Raw genomic sequence first — 20,190 nt, forward strand, 5'->3', positions numbered from 1 at the left:
ATTACATGTATGGGTTACCTGTTAGAGGCAAGAGAGTGTCAGTCATGGACAGGGGTAGAAGCCCTTACTGCTATATCTAATGTGATGACAGGACAGGAAGTATGGAGCCCAAACTGACACAAATGCCAGATATGTAAGTAAGAGGGAGACTGGCCTAAACAGCTTACAGCAAATACACAGTACTGCCTTGGGTTATGGCCATCATCTGTAGCACCCAAATAAGTTGGGTACTGTCAGCTCCATATCAGAGCTCTAAATCACTGACTTTCCAGAGTCTCCAAGTCCAATACCTTCCAGTGTCAACTTACCAACCGTAACTGAGACTTAACAAAACTATCTTTTATACACACTCACATTCTTTCCCAGGAGGTGCAAATGTTATCTTACCAGGCACAGTACCTCTTGATTCTCAGCATACTGCCACCAGTCAGAGTGCTAATCTAATACATCCTCAATTGTTTATCACTCTTTTAATGAGCCAACGTTGCATGATGATAGCTGAAGATCAGTCCCTCTCTTCCAAAGAGCAGATAACAAGTCACACCAGTGCTGTGATGATACCCTTAACTAAAAAAATAAGATATCCACCACAGTCTTTGTCAAATGCACAAATTAAAACTTTTTGCTTCTAAAAATCATTTGATTACACATACAGAACAATAGTAACAATATTTCAGTTGCATAGTGAAAACAAAAGAAAATTATTTCATAGGTGATAATTGACAGCAAAACTGTAACTGCATCTGTGGTTGTTAATCCCAGGTAGTTATGTTTTTTCTACCAGTTAAGATATCAAAAGTCTTAATAATAGTCCCAGGCAAACAAAATGGACCTACAGTGGTGCTGATGTAATATACTCCACAGAGGTTAGAAATATTTTCTAACAAAAGTAGAATATGTTTTCCTTTTAAAACAAGCTGCAGAATGCTCACACAGTTCTGTTTCATTATGATATAATGAAGTTTCTTAAAAAGTTAGTAAACCAAAAACAGTTTGATATAATTTAAAGAAAACAGTTCTAAATTCTACAAAGCTAATGAAATACATAGCTATCTGCATTACTAAATCTAGGGTGGTGCATCTCATCTGACAGACGGTATTAGGGAATGTAGGACAGAAGTGCCACACATGACTGCTTCAAAGTGGAGATAGCAAATTGTTTTATACAAAGGTTTATAATTAATTATAGATTATATGCTCCAAAGTTTAGTCAGGCAAATGTGGTGACAAATTAAAAAGTAAGAATTAACTAATTATATTTATGAGTAAACAGCTGTAGTCTAACTTTGTTTGTCTTTACCTTTCCTCATATTTAGTATGCAAAATCATTAGCTGATTCTTAATACACCCTAATCTTTGTATCTTGCCTAAACCCTTGCAATTTTCTATACTTAATCTCAGGCCTATTCCACCTAATTCTTATTACAACAAATCTAGTGATTAGTTAGTTAATTTAGCACAATTCTGTACTATAATGACATAACCTGCATAACTGTTATATATTGGAACCTCCAGTGTCTCAATTCATAGGTTCATATGTGTGTACTAGGCTAATGACCACTACGGTCTTTTTAAGCCTAGCCATACATCCCAAATCTCTGACAAGTTATAGTACATTTAATGAGTAAAAGCAGGGGCTTGAAAGATGAAACATTTAGAAGCAGGGGCTTGGAAGATGAACTATTTACATGCTGCCAGGGATGAATTTCCTGTTCCCCATCCAAGTTACACTTGAAATGGGTTAGGGATATGCTCTGCTTCACGTGAAGGGGGTGCCTGATCCAGAGAAAGGGTAGTGGCTGGGATACATACCTGTCTTTCCAGCAGGTCCTATTTAAATCAAAGGCAAGGATTAAGTCTTTAGAATTGGTAATGTTGGTGTTGTTTGTTTTGAGGATATGCAGGAGGTCCATCAGTGTGGGGCCTGACAATGCCTTGTATGCCAGGCATAGATTTCCCCTCAAAAGCCTCTAGGAGACAAAATACAGGGATGGGGCTTTGAGGCAGCCTGCATAGGACATGTTACTTATGCCCTCTATTCTTTTATTGAGGACCCTCTGAGAATGTTCCAATTGTTGGATGTGCCTGGTTAGGATTAGACAACTTTCTTTATTCCACTGGTGATTTCAATTTTCAAACCCTTATAATCCTTCACTAAAAATACTATACAGCTGTTTCTATATATACTTCCTGTCAAATCTCAATATTTTCACCTCAAACCCATCACTTTTTAATATAACTATCAACTGTCTGTTATCTAAATTATCAAAGGCCACAACCTCCATAAATGTGACAAAAGATGTCTCACGTCTGTACCCTTGCAAAATCCACATCTCTTCTTCCACTGAGTTTCCTGTTATCCCCAAACCTCATCTGCATAATCTTTTCATTAAAACTGTATGCTCCATATTTATTAATGATGTTGTTCTTCAATTAAGTTTCAATCTGTCCCCTTATTTTAAGTAAGCTTAACATAACTTCAACCAGCTTTATAACTACAACCAACTTTTGTCATCTGTATCCCTTCATTTAAGTACTTAGTTAATATTTCCACAGACTTCCTCATTACCTCTGAATTCCACTTCTCATAACATTTATAGTCTGATCAATCTTCCCTGAAAAAACATTTTATTCTAACAAACAAAATTTTTTAAAACTTTTTTTCTGATAACACCCTCTTCATTTCTATAAATTGTTCTTTCCATCATTCTCCCAACTCTATCATACCTTACTATTCATGTAAATATTTCTCTTAAAAATCAAAAATTACCTCTTCCATTCCCACTTTCACTTTAAACTTGTTTCATACTTACTCATCTCTTCATCCTAGTATGTTATTCATAACATATTTATTTTTCCTCAGATGTCACAGGTAGGACCTTTACCCACTCAACAGCAGAGAACCCTTTGTAATATGAACATTTGATAAACATTGTCATCTTTCCATTTGCTTTGCTTGTGGTGGTCATCTTCTAAGTACTGTTCTTTACCTATCATCTGCTGTCTAGTGCCTTCACTCTTAACTATATTGTTGCTTTCCAGCTGTTAATATGGATCCACTCTTCAATTTTCCCCACCAGCTTTGACCATCTATATCCTCGTAATCTACTAACAAATCTAACAAATGTATCCTCCCTGCCCTGTTCTGCACAGCACCACCTATCACTCCATATATTGTCAATCCTTCTTTGGAGGAATTAGACTTTTGGTGACAATATATTGTTGTAATAGTGGGAAATGAGACTCTATCAGCAAGATACCCATCACAACAAGGGATCACTGCATGCTGAATATGCACTACATAGAAATGCTGGCCCCACTTATACCTCTTCACCTTCAGTGTAATTCTCGATATGCTATCTTCAGACAGGCTCAGTTAACTATTTTGAGCCTTATCATCTGCCCAAGGAATGCTCCTGTGGCATAGAAAACAAACAAAAAAAAGTCCTTCTCCAGAGATAAAGGACTACCACTCCTAATCCTTTCTTATGTGCCCCATTACTTATGTCATATTTAAGTCTAGAACCTCTAAATCAATGAAGCTGGCATGTTTCACTTTAATTGCATCAACACTCTGCCTTGATGTCTCATCTCCTGATCTCTTAGTCATCAATACAACTCTGAATAGATGTAGATTTGTAATACAAAGCATGATTTTGTAAAATATAGTATGAAATAGCATAGTATGGTATGGTTTGGTCATTATGGCATGGTGCAGATGGCATGGTACATTATGGTAAGTTGTGGTATAGCATGATACGGTATGGTGTGATGTGAGAGGTTATGCTGTGGTGTGGTATGGTTTATTTATAAGCTATAGTATAATAAGTAATGGAATGGCATGGCATGGTATGCTGTAATCCATGTGGCCGGATGTGGATGGCATTTTACATTATGGTATGGTGTGCTGTGAGAGGTCATGCTATGGTATGGTATGGTTTATTTATAAGCTATGGTATAATATGTAATGGAATGGCATGGCATGGTATGTTGTTGTCCATGTGGCAGGATGTGGATGGCATTTTACATTATGGTATGGTGTGGCATAGCATGGTATGGTATGGTATAGTGTGGTGGTGTATGGTATAGTTTGCCATAGCATGGTATTGCATGATTAGAGTATAGCATGGAAAAGAATGGAACTGTAGGGACTGCTTTACCTTGTACTATTGGCTTTATTTGATTGGATTCCTACCTAGCTATTCTGCGTATATCCAGCACAAAGCTACACCCACCCAGGATGTTTTATTCAAGACTCTGAGAAGTGTGGAAATCCCAGAACTGTAATAAACTTTTCATCAAAAAGATAAGAAAAATGCTTTCATTTCAATTTTGCTTACATATTTTCAGTTGTACTTCTTATGACCTGTGTGTGGTGGGTTTCACTTCATAATCTCGAAATGCGGAAATACCGAATTTCAGCATTCCGAGATCATGAAGCCGAAAATTCAGAATGCCGAAAGTGAATGAGTGAATTTGAATATCTCAAATTCACGCTTATGCATTTCCGGTACGTTGTGTGTAGTGTTATAATGCCTGAAATTGCAGGTGAGTTAGTGTTTGTGTGTGTTTTTGTATGTTGTGTGTGTAGGTAAGGGTAGGGAGGTGTAAATATGAGTGTGAGTGTTGGATTTGTTGGTGGTGTTCGTGTATGTGTGATGTGTATTTGTGTGCGAGCAAGTGGAGAATGCCGTGGTGTGAGTTTTTTTTTTAATGTTATGTGCAATCTCGGAGTTGGTATATCTAAGTAGGGGGGTGTGGGGTTGCAGCTCCCCACATGGGGGGGTGCAGGGGGGCTTGCCCCCCTGCTTATATGTATTGTAGGGTTGTTTGGTTTGTGTGCTGTGGGTTGAATAGTGTGTGTGCGTTATGTGGTGTATGGTGTATGTATGTTTGTGTGATTCATGATTGTGGGATTCGGTATTGTAAATGGTTCAACTTCGTGGTCTCGGAATGCTGAAATTCGGTATTTCAGCATTTTGAGATTATGAAGTGAAACCGTGTGGTGACATTGTTACTATTGTTTTTGTACTTTCCTGAAATTTCTGTGTTTTAGCCAAAAAAATGTTATCTGTTTGCATTTGTAGATTGTTCTGGGACCTTAGTTTTGTAGCTTCATTTGCAATTGTGGGAGAATGCTGAATTATTGCAAGATCTGAGCATTGTTTATGCACTGCACTGCACTTCTATCTCCATAAGTAAAATTACTTGAAAAAGCTAGCTGTTTGTAATTTGAATTCAGTCTGGGGCCTAAGTTTTCTAGTTTCATTTGTAGGAGAATTGTGAACTACTGCCTGATCTTGGCTTCATTTAGTCATTTATTATTGCATGTTTCCATAAATAGTGTTACTGATAAATTTCTGCCTACTCTGATGCCTTAGACTTTAGTGGATTGCAATAGTTACAGTATTGTATTTTTGCTGCAGGATTTGTGCTTCTGTCTTCTACAGATGTTTACATTCCAGTTTTGCCTCTAGAATCTTATATTCTGCTTACCATTTTCCTGCTTAAAGTAACAGATCAGGGCCTTTCTGTTTGTCATATTGCTGCTTTTCATCTGTTTTTGAGCCTGTCCTAATCCCCACTACTACATTGCCTCTATAATTTGGTTTGTTTGCATGGCTCTTGATGCATCTAGTGCCATACAGGCTATGAAAAGTAGTTTTATTTTAAAAACTGCACTTCATTAGGTTATTTTAAGTGTACTACTGTTGATTTCTTGAATTATTTATTGCATTTATCTGCATTTTAAGACTGTAACGTGCATTTGTTTTCCAGTTTCCTTGTTGTTGTATTAATTACTTGAAAACTGCTGTAAAGGTGTTGTCTTAGCTAGTTGATGAATTGTTTTCTGTTTGCTTCTCACTTTTAGCTAACCTTTGTTGTTCATCTACTGGAAGTAGGGATAGCCTGGTTTGTCTGAGATGGAAAACACACAGGAAGGCTTAAAGTGAGTTTGTTTTATTGGCTAGAGTGCTATTGGCATTAAGTAGTGCCTCTTATAGATGGAGGCTCTCAGAAACTCTAAAACTACCTCCGAAACTACCCAGTAGCTCAGTTACACAAAGAACAACTAGTTTGTGCACCAGGAGCACTGCCCTACAAATCTATTCTTCCAAGCCAAGTTTTTGCTTCTAGCCTCAAAAGCACCCAAGCTAGCCTGCTATTAACATTTCCTGTATCACGTCCTTGTAGCTCACTTAGAAGGTCCTGACATCATGGATATGCACTTTCCCAATTTTTCTGTCACCAGTCTGGTGGATATGGGCATCCTTGTCTCGTGTTCACTGACAACCAACTAATGTATTGAGAAACTGATACAGTATGCAAGAGATGTAATTGCACGTTGTTTGAGGGACAGGTATGTGTTTCAATGAATTCCCCTCCTCTGGAACAGGCTACCCATCAATGTGAAGCAGAATTCTTCTCTAACCCTATTCAAGCATACCCTGAACCAGTGGATGGGAAACTGTCTCTAATGGACAGGAGCAGTCTGTAAATCATATCCTAGCTTACATATATACCTTAAATAACTTCTAAGGCTCAAAACTTGTGGGATACATTTGAGATGCCTAGCCAGGTTTATAAAAGTCCCCATGGTTGTTAGCCTAGCATACACCCAATGAACCATTGACCTAATATGACTCATTTATACTTTTTCATACCTCCCATTATACCCTTAACACAACAGTGCAACCTGCATGCAGTTCCTTCTCTATTTTTCAACATTTACCTTGACTCCCCCTTCAATTCCCCATCCCCCTCCACTTCTCTATGCCTAAGGGCTTCACCAACTTTTCCCACTTGCACACTTCTCAGTTCCCTTTCACCTTCATCTTTCTTTGTTTGTTAGATCTGCTTAATAATAAGATGCTACCAGATGGATAAAACTAGACTTTTGGAAGTCCAACATAAATTTTAGTACACTTACATTTTTGTACTTTTTTGAAAATTGAATGTGCTTTTGTTTTCCACTAACTGAATGGCTATCCATTTACTTACAAGCTAATTGTGGTAAACAGTCACCGGCCAATTTAGGCATATTTTAAATTCCATTCTCATGCTCAATACCTTGCTTTTGATGATTATAATATTCCTTTGTTTCTTATATTGTTGTTTATGATCCCCTTCTTGACCCAGGTCATGCCTGAAAAAGGTATTTGGACCATTGTGCTTACTGGGTTAACAAATCTAGAACCAAAAAGAGGGTGGGAGGCTGGCATAATGGTTAAGGTGCTTACCTTAGAAACACAAGGTGCAGGGTTTGATTCTGACATGGGGTAATTGGCTAGGCTCAAAATGGCCCATAAGGGCAGTTAGCTTAGTACTAACATATGAAGCTATGAAAATAAATAAATAGTCAGTAAATTGGAGTTATGCTCACAGGTTCATCCCTGGAAAGGGAATATAGATAAGTGAAACATACCTGGTTAGCAAAAATGCATAAATGCTTAAATAGATATATGCACATTTAAACATTATCTAGCTTGCAGCATTTTTTCTCCTCCTCTATTCAAACTTCTCAATAATGTGTTCCACGCAGCCCACAAAATTACCTCCATCTCTCCATTCTCAGCCGCATCATGCAGTGGTGTTCCACCCCAGTGGTCATTCATGATCTTGGCTCCAGTGTGCAGTAATCGATTGAGAATCCTTGTGTGGCCTCCGCTGGCAGCATAATGTAGAACTGTGGCTCCTTCCTTGTCCTGAGCACAGAGGTCAATGTTGGTGAATGAAATCTGAGGAGAACCAAAGATATGAATTTGAATTAAATTTTGCATGGAAGCTGGTGTATCTATTTCAACAACATTCTGATGTATTATTTGTCACTGTGTCACATCCTGTGCCAACAACATGTGTTCCTGTCATTCTCAACAGATATTATCCAGTCTTACAGGTTCGCTACAATGCACAGCTAACAACTTGGCAAACTCAGTACCCTGTTATTCTCTTCATGTAGATCTCTGCTGTTTCATTTCCTAGACTTCTACTGCACCAGTTTCCCAAACATGGGTTATCTTTACCAAAAGGCAAATATAACACACATTATGCTTGAATGCAGTTATTGCTAGGAAAAAGCTTGATTTAAGCTTGTGATTTGTGAAACTGGAAATGTGGTGTTATGGTAATATGGGAAGGACATACATAAATATGTTACCTGTAGAGGTAACTCCATAAAACTACAAAAGGAGAGAATTTTGGGTACATTACAAGTTCTGAGAAGAGTGCATGTACCCTTACTCTAGACAAACATCAAGGAATGAATAATAATTTCATAAACCTCATTTATACCCTGACTCAGAAATGGGGTCTATTCCTGTCACAGTATTAGAAACCCAAAACAGTGGGAGGCATTAAAAAAGATAAAAGCCATAAGTTCATATAATTGCCTTGTTCAAGACTCGGACACTATCTGTTGTGCTTTCTACTATCAGAGTATCTTTGACATGGGAACAGATATATGGAGAATATGATTTGTCAGCACAGCTATAAGGTGGTAACACTTTATCTTCATGACAGCATCCATTAGGAGTGCAGACAGACACACACATTTGACATCAGTCATCAAGTGAATGTTATGATACTGTTCCTGCTTGATTCTGCACTTGACATCAGGAGTCTGAGAAAACAGCACAGATCTGCTGCACAGAAGTGTGGTGTCCCACTACCTGCCACTGGAATACTGGCATTTACATTTGCTTGAAGAATTACATTTAGCTAATTCTATGCCAGCAAACTGTGGTGAACTACAGGGCCTCTCTAAAACATGAAGTGCTTATCTGCCTTAAACTGGAGTAATATGTAATTTTTGAAATCTTTAGATACAGATGGTAAGTAATAGATAGACACACCATAATGTACACACCACAGGGAGACTATACAATGTCCCTGCAGTGACGTTGACTGACAAATTCACGTACTCTTACTCCTGCAGGCAGGAAAATGTCTAATAAATGAAAATACCATGAATTGCATCAAATGCACATCAGGACAGTGTTCTACAAGAGTTATTTGTCTTTTAGCATCCCAGATCATGCTATGCCTAATCACACAACTTATTCATTCTAAGCATGCTCTTTTATGCAATGGATGACCTTTCATGTTTTTCATTGTTTTTACTTCGACGGTAAGTAAAAAGATAATGTTCATAAATAATCTCAAGACACCATTTAATATTAAATAATCATAATTAACCAAAAAAGACAAATGATATATACCTTACAGCCACATTTCCCACCCTCACAATAAAAGAAAAACAATCGACTAAATATTACAATTATTTTAATGGCACACTTTGCTGACATTCAGATAATTGCACTTTTGTACAATTAACTGATATCTTCATATATTATACTCTCTAAAAACACTATGCCTGCATTCCTGTAAATGAAATGTATGCAACAAGCCAGAACTGTTGCAGAGGATGGCATTCGATTTTGTATAAGATGCCAGTGACATGGGTTCAGGAAGTGAATTAGGCACTGGAGCAGTCACACAGGCAGTGGTGTGAAAGAACTGAGCATTTGGTGGCTAGTTCTTGTATCCTTTGGGAAGGTGAACTATTGCTACAAAACCAACCCCAACTGGAGACTTAGTGCACAGCAGCCTGCAGTGGTACTATTAGCTTGGGGAGGCTTGATATTATGTGCCAAGAGGCAGTACCTGCTAACATGCATGATCACAGTCAGTCACATATAAAAACTCTTGTGGCTAACTGTCACACCCAATGGCCTTCATGGCACATAGGTTCATAGGAACCATTACAAGCCTAGCCATATTTATCTTGAGTTTCCCAACTGTCAATAGCTAGGTGAACAACGTTCACAGAGGTATGAGCTTATGTTATGGTATCTAATACCGGCCACCTCTGTCCATGAGGGACATGGGTACCACCTCACAGGAATGAATTTATGATTACCCATCCATTGATCTAAGTTGCACTTGAAGATGGTCAGGGAGGGGCTTTGCTTCACATGAATGGGAAGCTTGTTCCAGAGAAGGAGTAGTCTCTAAGAGATGTATCTATCACTCCAGTATGATTTGTCCATATCAGAGACTAGGTTATGATCCAAGGAGCGAGTGAACCTCATGCAGTTTGATTTACAAATATGAAACATTTCCATCAGGGCTGGATCAGAGACTGCCCTGTAAGCCATGCACACATCACCCCTTAGCAGCCTGTAGGAGACAGAATACCATGATTGGGCTTTTAATCTTTTTGCATAAGACTTGTTTTTTGTACCCTATATTTTCCTGGTGAGAAACCTCTGGGGTCTTTCCAGCTATAGCAGGTGTCTGGTGAGGCACATGCAAAAGGGTTCACTGTACTCAATTACTGGCCTGATGAGGGCTGAATATAATGGAATTATAATGTCCTTTGATCTGGATGCCATGCCTTTACTTATGAAATGTGCCACATAGAAGGACTGCCTCACCACTGTTGACACATGATGGTCAAAGTTCAGATTACTATCAACCTGAGTACTCAGATCACATTCCACTGGGTCTACTCTTAGGGAGTAATGTCTATATTGTAATTAGGTGGGGTATTAGCTTTCCCAAATGGAATAATTATGCATTTTTTTTGCATTTAGTTTCAATCCATGGCTTTGGCACCAGTCATCTGACTGTATTAATCCTTTCTGCAGTGTATCCATATCATTCAGGCACTCAGTGATTGCTCCCAATTTGCAGTTGTCCATGAACTTGGTCAGCCAATGATTGTCCACGTTTGCCTGGACTTTTAAAAAATAAATTCCGAACAGTAGAGGGACTAGCACAGAACCCTGTGGTACACAACTGGTGACTGGCCTTTTGCTACAGGTGAATTCACCCACTGTGACAGTATGTGTCCTGTCGGTGAGTCATTTGGCTACCCACCTAGTGATGAAGGGGTTTTCACCCAGTTAAGAGAGTTTCTCTATAATACCTGAGTGGGGGGTTGTGTCAAATGCCTTGGTGAGGTCAGGGTAGGCAGTATGCACAGTCTTTCCCTCGTCCATGGCCTTGGTAACCTTCTCGAAGAAGTCAACCAGGTTTAACAGACATGATCTACCCTTAACAAATCTGAATTGGATTGGGTCTAGAGACTGGAGATTACCTATGTCCTTATTGATAAGGTCCATGATGATTCTTTCCATGGCCTTGCAGATGAGGCTAGTCAACCTTATGGGTCTATAATTCCCTGTGTCAGTTGTTGGTCCCTCTTTGTGCAGAGGGATGACTGTTGCTGTCCTCCATTCTGCAGCAACACAGCTTATCCAGAGGCTGTGGTTAAACAGGGATCCAAGTGGGTCTGCTAGGTCATGTTTTAAGTTATTTAAAAGACAACCTGGGATGTGGTCTGGGCCCATTGATGCCATGTATTTAGCTTTAGAGAGTGCAGAGATGACCAGCTGTCTTGAGATAATATGCTGAGGAATGGTGGCAAGTATACTTTGGGGGATGACTGGGTGGGACAGGGGAGTGAAGGTTGATCCAAATCTGTCAGCTAGCAGGTTGGCTATTTCATCAGGATGAGTATGGGTGGTGCCATCCACAACCAGCTCTGCTCATAGCTGTCTATTCCCCTTAAGACTTTGGATATAGTTGAAAAAATGCCTTGTGATTTTCCTTAGCTGGGGGAGGCTATTTTTGCTTCATAATCTGCTTTGGAGGACTTGACTAGATCTCTGATTTGTTTATTTAGACTCTTTAGAGACTTCTTCTTCTGCTGAGCCTGCTTCCCACTTATTTCTGGATATTAGTTTATTTCCTTAGTTGTATAGCCTGTTCATGGCAGGGGTCCACAAGGATGGCTTGCTTTTCCTGCAAGACGTGGTTTTAATCCAGTTCAGTACAGCTGATCCTACACGACTGCTTAAGGGGCTACACAGGCTGTTGGTGTACACCTCTACATAGGAGACTGTTTTATGGGTTATTGGGAGTGTTGAAATTTCTTATGCCATTGTTTAGTAAGAGGTAATTTGTCATGGAAAAATTCTTTAGTGTTTTTAGCTTGATGGGGTGTCTGACCTTATATTTATTTCAAGAGAGACTGATTTATAGTCCAATCTTACCAAGGAGGAGATTACAGAGGGGAGTGCAATACTCTCCCATGTTAGTGAATACTGTGTCCATGATATCTAAACCCCTTATGGGTGTGCTGACCAGCTGTTCCAGAGCATTTGCATTGACAAAGTCCAAGAACTTCTGAGCCTGCATATTAGTGGTCATGTGTGTTCCCCAAATCAATGGTAGGATAGTTAAAATCACCCATGAGTAAGGTATTGGGCTGCATGGCAAGTGATTTTAGTAAGTCCATGTACATGGTATGCTTTTCCTGGTTCATGATGGGGGACCTATAGTTAGTGATGATGAGCTAGGGAATGTTGTCTATGATTTATTGGACATGGAGTAGCTTGAGAGAGTCACGAGCTGTACTTAGTCTTATCCTTTATGAAGAATGACACACTTCCTCCTTTGGTTCTTTCTTGCTCAGTTTGTGATCTGAGCATATGGAAGGCATTCTAGCCTTGCACAGCAGGGGTGCTTTCCGCTGCTTTGAACCATGTCTCAGTGACTGCACAAAAGTAATCATCTTCCAAACTGAGGAGTAATTCCAGGGAGTCCAGTTTCTTGTTTAGACTCCTAGCATTGATCAGCAGTACCTTCAGCTTATCAAGAGAAGATTTTGTTATACTGAGAGGTTGGTTACTTTGACACTGCCTAAAAAAGGCACAATAATTGAGTACAATGCCCCTTTTGGGATGTACCTTACCAGACACCTGCAGCAACTGGAAAGACCCCAAAAGTACCTCACCAAGAGGATCAAAGGGCTCAAACAGATGCCATATGCTGCCCGGTTAAAGAAACTCCAGCTCTACTCAGTGGCATACTACCTGCTCAGAGGTGATCTGTGCCTGACGTATAAAGCCATGTCCAACCCGGAATTAATGGACATGCTGCACCTCAGAAAATCCAAATCCCATCGAGCTACGCGCTCGAGAGACTTGAACCTCAGCACTGAAATAAATAGGACATGCTGGAGGGACAGATTCATAACCCAGAGGCTCCCTTCACTCTGGAACAAAATCCCAGTCCAGGTTAGGCAGAGTCCCTCATTGACTCTCTTCAAGAGGAATCTTGATGAGTGGATGGGAGGTAGTAGGTTTACCCCGGGTATCACTTCTGTGTCACTGTTAGACAGAGGCACAGTATACTAACCTTGAAAAAGGGCATAGCAAAATTCATTTAAAATGGGTGGCGAAAGCCAAACACACTCTGGCTAGGCTTATAAATGCCCTAGGGCAGATAGCCTAGTATGAACCTATGAACCTATGAACAATAGGTGTGGTGTAATGCCTTTGTCAATATCCAAAATCCTAGAGGAGACAGGTGCATTTCTGGAAAAACAACATGGCCTGTTAATCATGTCCTCCCAGGCTGACAGATATCGGATCCCCCTTGGACTGACACCAGAAGTTACACCACTTGTTAAAGTTAATTACTTTTTGTTTGCATTGTGCCATCATCCTTCATGAGGGTAGAATGCTGCTCGAGGCTGGGCTCATACCTGCCTGTGACACATAACCTGAGAGCTTAGTCATGGCCATTGTTCACAAATGATGACCTCCTATGTCCTACCAATACCAGTAAGACTAAGACCACAATCATCTCCCTAGTAATGAGAGAGGTTCATACATGTTTGCTAGGCTTATGACCAGAAGGGTCTTTTTAAGCCTTGCCATGCATCTCAAATCTCTGACAAGTTCTGGTGCCTTGTGATAAGTGTAAGCAGGGGCTTGGGAATTAAAACATTTACAAGGAGCCTGTGAGATGAACCATTTACAGGCTGCCTGTGTCCATTAGAGATATAGGTGCCAAAACATGAATTTCCTGTTCCCCATCCAAATGTCCAAGTTAAACTTAGAAAGGGTAGTCTCTGCAATATATACCTATCTCTCCAGCAGGTCCTATTTATATCACAGGCAAGGTTTAAGTCTTTAGAATGGGTAATTCTAGTATTTGTTTTGCAGATATGCAGGAGGTCCATCAGAGTGGGGTCTGTCAATGTATTCTTTCAGTGAGGAACCTCTGTGGATAGTCCAGTTGTTGGATACGCCTGGTTAGGTACATACCAAAGGGGACATTGTACTCATTGATAGGTCTCATGAATGCCAAATACAGTGGAACAATGACTTACTTGGACCTAGATGCCACAGCTTTGTTTATAAGTTGCACAACATAGAATGATTTCCTCATTATTATACACATGTGATGGTCAAAAGCTAGATAACTGTCTATGTGTGTCCCAGACTACTGAATCAACTCCTAGGGGTGTGCTGTCAATATGATAGTTACCAGAGGTGGTTGACTTCCCAAAGGATACTACTACACATTTCTTAGCATTTAGTTTTAGGCCATGGCTCTGGCACCAGTTGTTTGTCTGTGACAGCTCTTCCTTGAGAACATTCATGTCAGTGAGTGATTCAATGACCGCTCCTAATTTGCAATTATCTGAAAATTTAGTCAGCCAGAGACCACTGACATTGGCCTTGACTTTACAGAAGTAAATGCCAAAAAGGAGCGGTCCCAGGACTGATACCTGAAGGACTCCACTTGTGGCTGGACTCTTTGTAGAGGTGGACTCCCAAGTTCTACATTCCTGGGTCCTGTCTGTGAGCCAGCTGTCTATCCATCAGGTTACATAAGGGTTTGTACCTACCCTTTTAAGTTTGTCAACATTGCCCAAGTGAGGGTTTGTGCCAAATGCCTTGGCCAGGTCAAGGTAGGCAGTGTGAATAATTTTGCCCTCATCCATTGCTTTAGTGACCTTCTTAAAGAGGTCCACCAGGTTGAGTAGACATGACCTGCCCTTGATGAAACCAAATTGGGCTGATTCCATTGTCCGGAGGTTTCCTATGTCATTACTGACCATTTCCATGATAATTATTTCCATGGCTTTGCATATGAGACTAGTGAGACTTATGGGTCTGTAGTTTCTAGAGTCTGTAGATGGCCCACCTTTGTGCAGGGGGGATGACTGTTGCTGTTCTCCATTCATGAGGCACAAAGCCTGTTTGGAGGCTACAGTTAAATAGCAATTCCAGAGGGCCTGATAGATTATGCTTCGTGCTATTCAGAAGGCATCCTGGGTTATTGTCTGGGCCAAATGATGCAGTGTTTTTGGCCTTAGACAGAGCATTAAGGACGTGCTCCCTAGTGATAGCAGGAGTTACATTTGATGGCATTTCCTGAGGGAAGGTTGAGGGGGAGAGAGGGGTAAAGTTGGAGCTGAATTTGTCAGCTAGTATATTTGCTGTATCTTCTGGCTCAGTATAGGTGGCTCCATTCACAATGAGTTCTGCCTTTGAGGTTGCGGACATAACTACAGAATGCCTTATGGTTGTTCTTGATCTGGGAGGCCAAATTTACTTCAAATTTGCCTCTGGTAGACTTTATTTGCCCTCTGAGTTGATTGTTTAGTTCAATGAGAGTGCTCTTATCCTGCTGGATGCTGCACTTCTTAATTTTTGCTATGATTTTCTTTCTTCTGTTATACAGCCTATTATTGTAATTCCACCAGGGGGGCTTGTTTTTTGAGTTAGTTTTGTACTTCTTCCTGGTGGGTACAACTGCTTCTATGCAGCTATTAACATGCTTTTATATGGTTTCTGTGAACAGTTCTGCATAGGCAGCAGTGTTCTCAGGGTTTATGGGACTTGAAATGTTGCCAGGTTATCATTTAATAGTAGGAAGTTAGCCTTAGAGTAGTTCCTGAATATTCCAGGGTTAGCTGGAGTTTCAGGTTTTACTTTTACTTCAAAGGAGACCATTTTGTGGTCTGACCTTACCAGAGAAGACATTATACTAGTGGGTGTACAGCAGTCTTCCATATTAGTGAGGACCAGATCCAGTATGGTTGCGTCCCTTGTTGGTCTACTGACAATCTGGTCCAGGGAGTTTGGGTTTACAAAATCCAGGAATCTATGTGCCTGTACATTTGGTGTCATATATAATTCCCAGTTAAGAGTAGGGTAATTAAAGTCACCCATGAATATGGTATTGGGTTGGATGGTGAGTGTTTCCAGTAAGGTTATATACATGGAATGGGTTTCCTGGACCATAGAGGAGGACCTATAGCTTGCAGGGAAATGGTATTGGATTTTGCCTATGGTGATCTAAACATGGAGAAGCTCAAGTGCATTGTCCTGTTTGACCAGTCTTGAGGTATACTTATTTTTGATGTAAATTGAGACCCCTCCACCTTTAGTCCCTTTCTGTGTAGTAGTAAATCAAAGTATAAGGCAGTTACTACCAGGCTGAGAATGAAATAACTCAACTTTATTAAAACAATAGATAAAACAGTGTCGTAAGCGCTTTCGGGTAAATCCCTTCATCAGATGATAAAATTAATAAAAACATTGTATTTTTTATAATACATCATAACCAATCAAATTCAGTAATTTACCCTAATTTTTTTCACATCAAACGGAGAGGGACTACAAGAGGAGATGGACTTCCAATTGACTGATAACTATGTTTGTAATGTTTATAACATTTTAAGTATTTACCTTTGCTGCGGTAGCGTTGTCGCCTCACAGTAAGATGCTGTCCGGTTCGATTCTCAGCTAGAGCGTCTTCTGCGTGGAGACATGCGTGAATGAGCGTACCTTCGTTGAAGAGTGTGTGTTAGGGCTGGTAACTCGGCACGTAAAAATCAACTACCAATCATTAGCAGACCGGAGTTCTGCTGTGGTGACCCTAACCGGGAAAAGCCGAAAGACACAACAACAACAATTACAGATATCAGTGTTAAGTAAGGGTTTGAACTTTATACCTAGTACAAGTACTGATTTCTGTACTTTAATACCAGTGTTGATGTTTTTTGCACATAATGTTATGCTTAAACAGATGTACAATGACACAAATGGAGCACAAACACCTTTTAGGTTAAAGCGACCCAGTACTTTCCTACCCATTTTAAACCCTACTTTATTATTGTTTGTTAGATCATGCAAACGAGAAATTGAGCAGTATTTACAAAATACACGTAGATCTATATATCATAACTTAGATCAACAACATAGGAAAGCATTACTTGAACTAAGAAACAACACTGACATCGTTATTAAATCCGCCGACAAAGGCGGAGCTGTGGTTGTTTTCTGTTGAATGTCACCAAGCACGATAGATTCCACCACAGTTAAGAACAAAGTGCAAAACACAATTTATTAACACAATTCCAAAATCAAGGCATTTTCGTCCTATAGCTGGACTTCATCAGATAATCCCTTCCATTATTTATTAACTTCCATTATATACTTCCTTCCTTTTTCATTTTCCAATCAAAAAATACCAATTAATTCAAATAAACAAATCAGCTTACTTTTCTAAAAAGCTCATTAATATTAAAATACATTTCATTTAATCACATAAATACATCACATTTCTCTAAAAAACTTTAAATTATGTCTATTCATCACTTTAAAACATTTAAATTTAAATTTAACATTTTTATAAACATGTATATATAAAATATATCTAGCCCCTGCAAATATGAATGGAATTGATTTTAAAGTGATGAATAGACATAATTTAAAGTTTTTTAGAGAAATGTGATGTATTTATGTGATTAAATGAAATGTATTTTAATATTAATGAGCTTTTTAAAAAAGTAAGCTGATTTGTTTATTTGAATTAAGTGGTATTTTTTGATTGGAAAATGAAAAAGGAAGGAAGTATATAATGGAAGTTAATAAATAATGGAAGGGATTATCTGATGAAGTCCAGCTATAGGACGAAAACGCCTTGATTTTGGAATTGCGTTAATAAATTGTGTTTTGCACTTTGTTCTTAACTGTGGTGGAATCTATCGTGCTTGGTGACATTCAACAGAAAACTGCTGTTTTTTCTTGGTTGCTGTTTGGCTTGGTTGTTGTTTCTGGGAGCTGTGGTTGTACTTAGTAAAGAATTTTATAATACACAGATCAACATGTTGTTAGCTGATAGACATACTTTTCTTCAGTTGTCACCACTCATGGTTAACTCGTATATTCAGAAAGTGCAAAGGTCATTATTTAATATGGAAAAAACAGGATTGTTAGACCATGAGTTATTGACTTTTTTATATCCCACAATTCTGTTTTTTAAGGCCTTGCCTAAAATCCATAAGGATCCTAAAACACCATCCCTAAAACCCATTGTATCAGGCAGGGGATGGGTAATGGAAAATATCTCTATTTGGTTAGAATGTAGCCTTAGATCCATTTTGCAAGACTTTCCTAGGATTTTAAAAGATACTGCTGCATTTTTGCAAGCTTTGGGTACATATTTACGGGAAACCAATGTTACTTCCTATATGTTTGCTCCTTTGGATGTAAAAAATCTGTTTACTGTTATTGACAATTTATACGGTGTCACGGCTATAGGTGAAATACTTAACAGGATATACACATAGAAGAGAATATCCGTTTATGCTCCCTATTGAGACTGGTGTTGGAGAACAATGTTTTTCTTTGTCAAAATAATTATTATTGCCAGAGACAAGGTATAGCAATGGGGACGCCTTGTGCAAATACATACGCTAACTTGGTCCTGGCTTATTGGGAGGATATGGTAATATTTGATATTGAACATGCTTGGAAAGACAAACTTTTGTTTTATAACAGATTTGTGGACTATATTGTTTTCCTATGGGGAGGTACTGCAAATGAATTACAATCCTTTGTTGAATATCTAGAATCGACCACAAGTTTTTTTAAATTTTCATTGAATTATTCCAGGTGCAATATTGAATACTTGGATGTTCTTATTTCTATGCAAGTGGATGGGAGTGTAGAGACATCACTGTATAGGAAGCCTTGCTGGACCAATAGTATTCTTAGTTTTGACAGCATGCATCCTAGGTATGTATTCCAAAATATAGTTAAGGGACAAATATGTAGAGTATCTAGATTATGCACTAATGAGAGTTCCTTTTGTCAGGAACTGGGCTCACTAAAGGTCAATTTTCAGGAGAGGGGCTACACTAAAGATTTACTTTATAGAGAATTGAGTAACAGCAAATTACATAGGAGGCAAAAAGCTAGACCACGGATACATAGGGGAAAAGAATTATCCAATAGAACTGATGTTCAAACATATAATGGCAACAAAGGGATGCAGATGAGTTTAACCTATAGTAGTGATATAGGTTCATAGGTTGGTACTAGGCTATAGTCCCTAGGGCCTATACAAGCCTAGCCATAACAATTCCCTGGCTATTTCTTCCCACAGTATTTACTTCCCTGGACCCCTGTCTAGCATGGCGACTGATGTGATCCCCGGCGTGAATTTCCTATCTCCCATCCAATCATCAAGGTTCCTTTTGAAGACGGCCAAAGAGGTGCTCTGTTTGACATGTATGGGAAATCTATTCCAGAATCTGGGGAGTCTCTTGGTCAGGAACTTATTCCCTCCAGCATGTTTTGTTTATTGTGATGACAAGGTTTAGATCCCTGGAGCGTGCATCTCCGAGGGATTGGGATTTCTTTAAGTGTGGCATGTCCAGCAGCACTGGGTTTGACATGGCCTTGTATGTTAAGCAGAGATTGCCTCTGAATAGACGATATACAACAGACTATAAGTGGAGTTTTTCTTAGATGGTCAGCACAGGGCATCTGCTTTAGGCCTGTGATTCTTTTAGTGAGGTATTTCTGTGGACTTTCCAGTTGTTGCAGATGTCTTGAGAGGTACATACCAAATGGGGCGTTGTATTCTATAATGGGTCTAATGAGGGATGAGTACAGTGGGACAACGACCTCCTTTTTTCTGGATGAAAAGCCCTTAGTGATGAGATGTGCCACATAGAAGGATTTCCTGACTGTTGTGGCAATGTGGTTATCGAAGGTGAGACCACTGTCCACCTGTGTCCCTAAGTCTCTTATCTCACTTTCGGTGTTTAGTGTACTGTCACCTATGTAGTAATTCACGGGTACATGTTTTTTCCCAAAGGGGATAACTATACATTTCTTGGCATTGGGTTTCAGCCCATGGCTCTGGCACCAAGCATCTGTTTCTGTAAGGCCCTTTTGTAGAATATCCACATAATTTGGGGATTCAATAATGGCTCCCAGTTTGCAGTCATCTGCGAACCTTGTTAGCCAGAGTCCCTTAGTGTTGGCCTGTACTTCAGAGAAGTAGATGCCAAACAAGAGCGGTCCCAGG

The 20,190-nt window shown here is 39.4% G+C and overlaps 1 protein-coding gene across 1 annotated transcript in view; it reads right to left on the reverse strand.

The window, feature by feature from the left end:
* The window catches only part of LOC122801197 (espin-like protein), a 929,965-nt gene that overhangs the window by 420,994 nt on the left and 488,781 nt on the right, over positions 1 to 20,190 (reverse strand). The window contains exon 4 of the mRNA XM_044070755.1: positions 7,557 to 7,739. Coding sequence (XP_043926690.1) covers positions 7,557 to 7,739 — 183 coding nt within the window. The remainder of the gene's footprint in view (positions 1 to 7,556; positions 7,740 to 20,190) is intronic.

The sequence above is a fragment of the Protopterus annectens genome, chromosome 4.part1, assembly GCF_019279795.1.
Source record: "Protopterus annectens isolate FY-2018-M chromosome 4.part1, PAN1.0, whole genome shotgun sequence".
Taxonomy (NCBI): Eukaryota; Metazoa; Chordata; order Ceratodontiformes; family Protopteridae; genus Protopterus; species Protopterus annectens.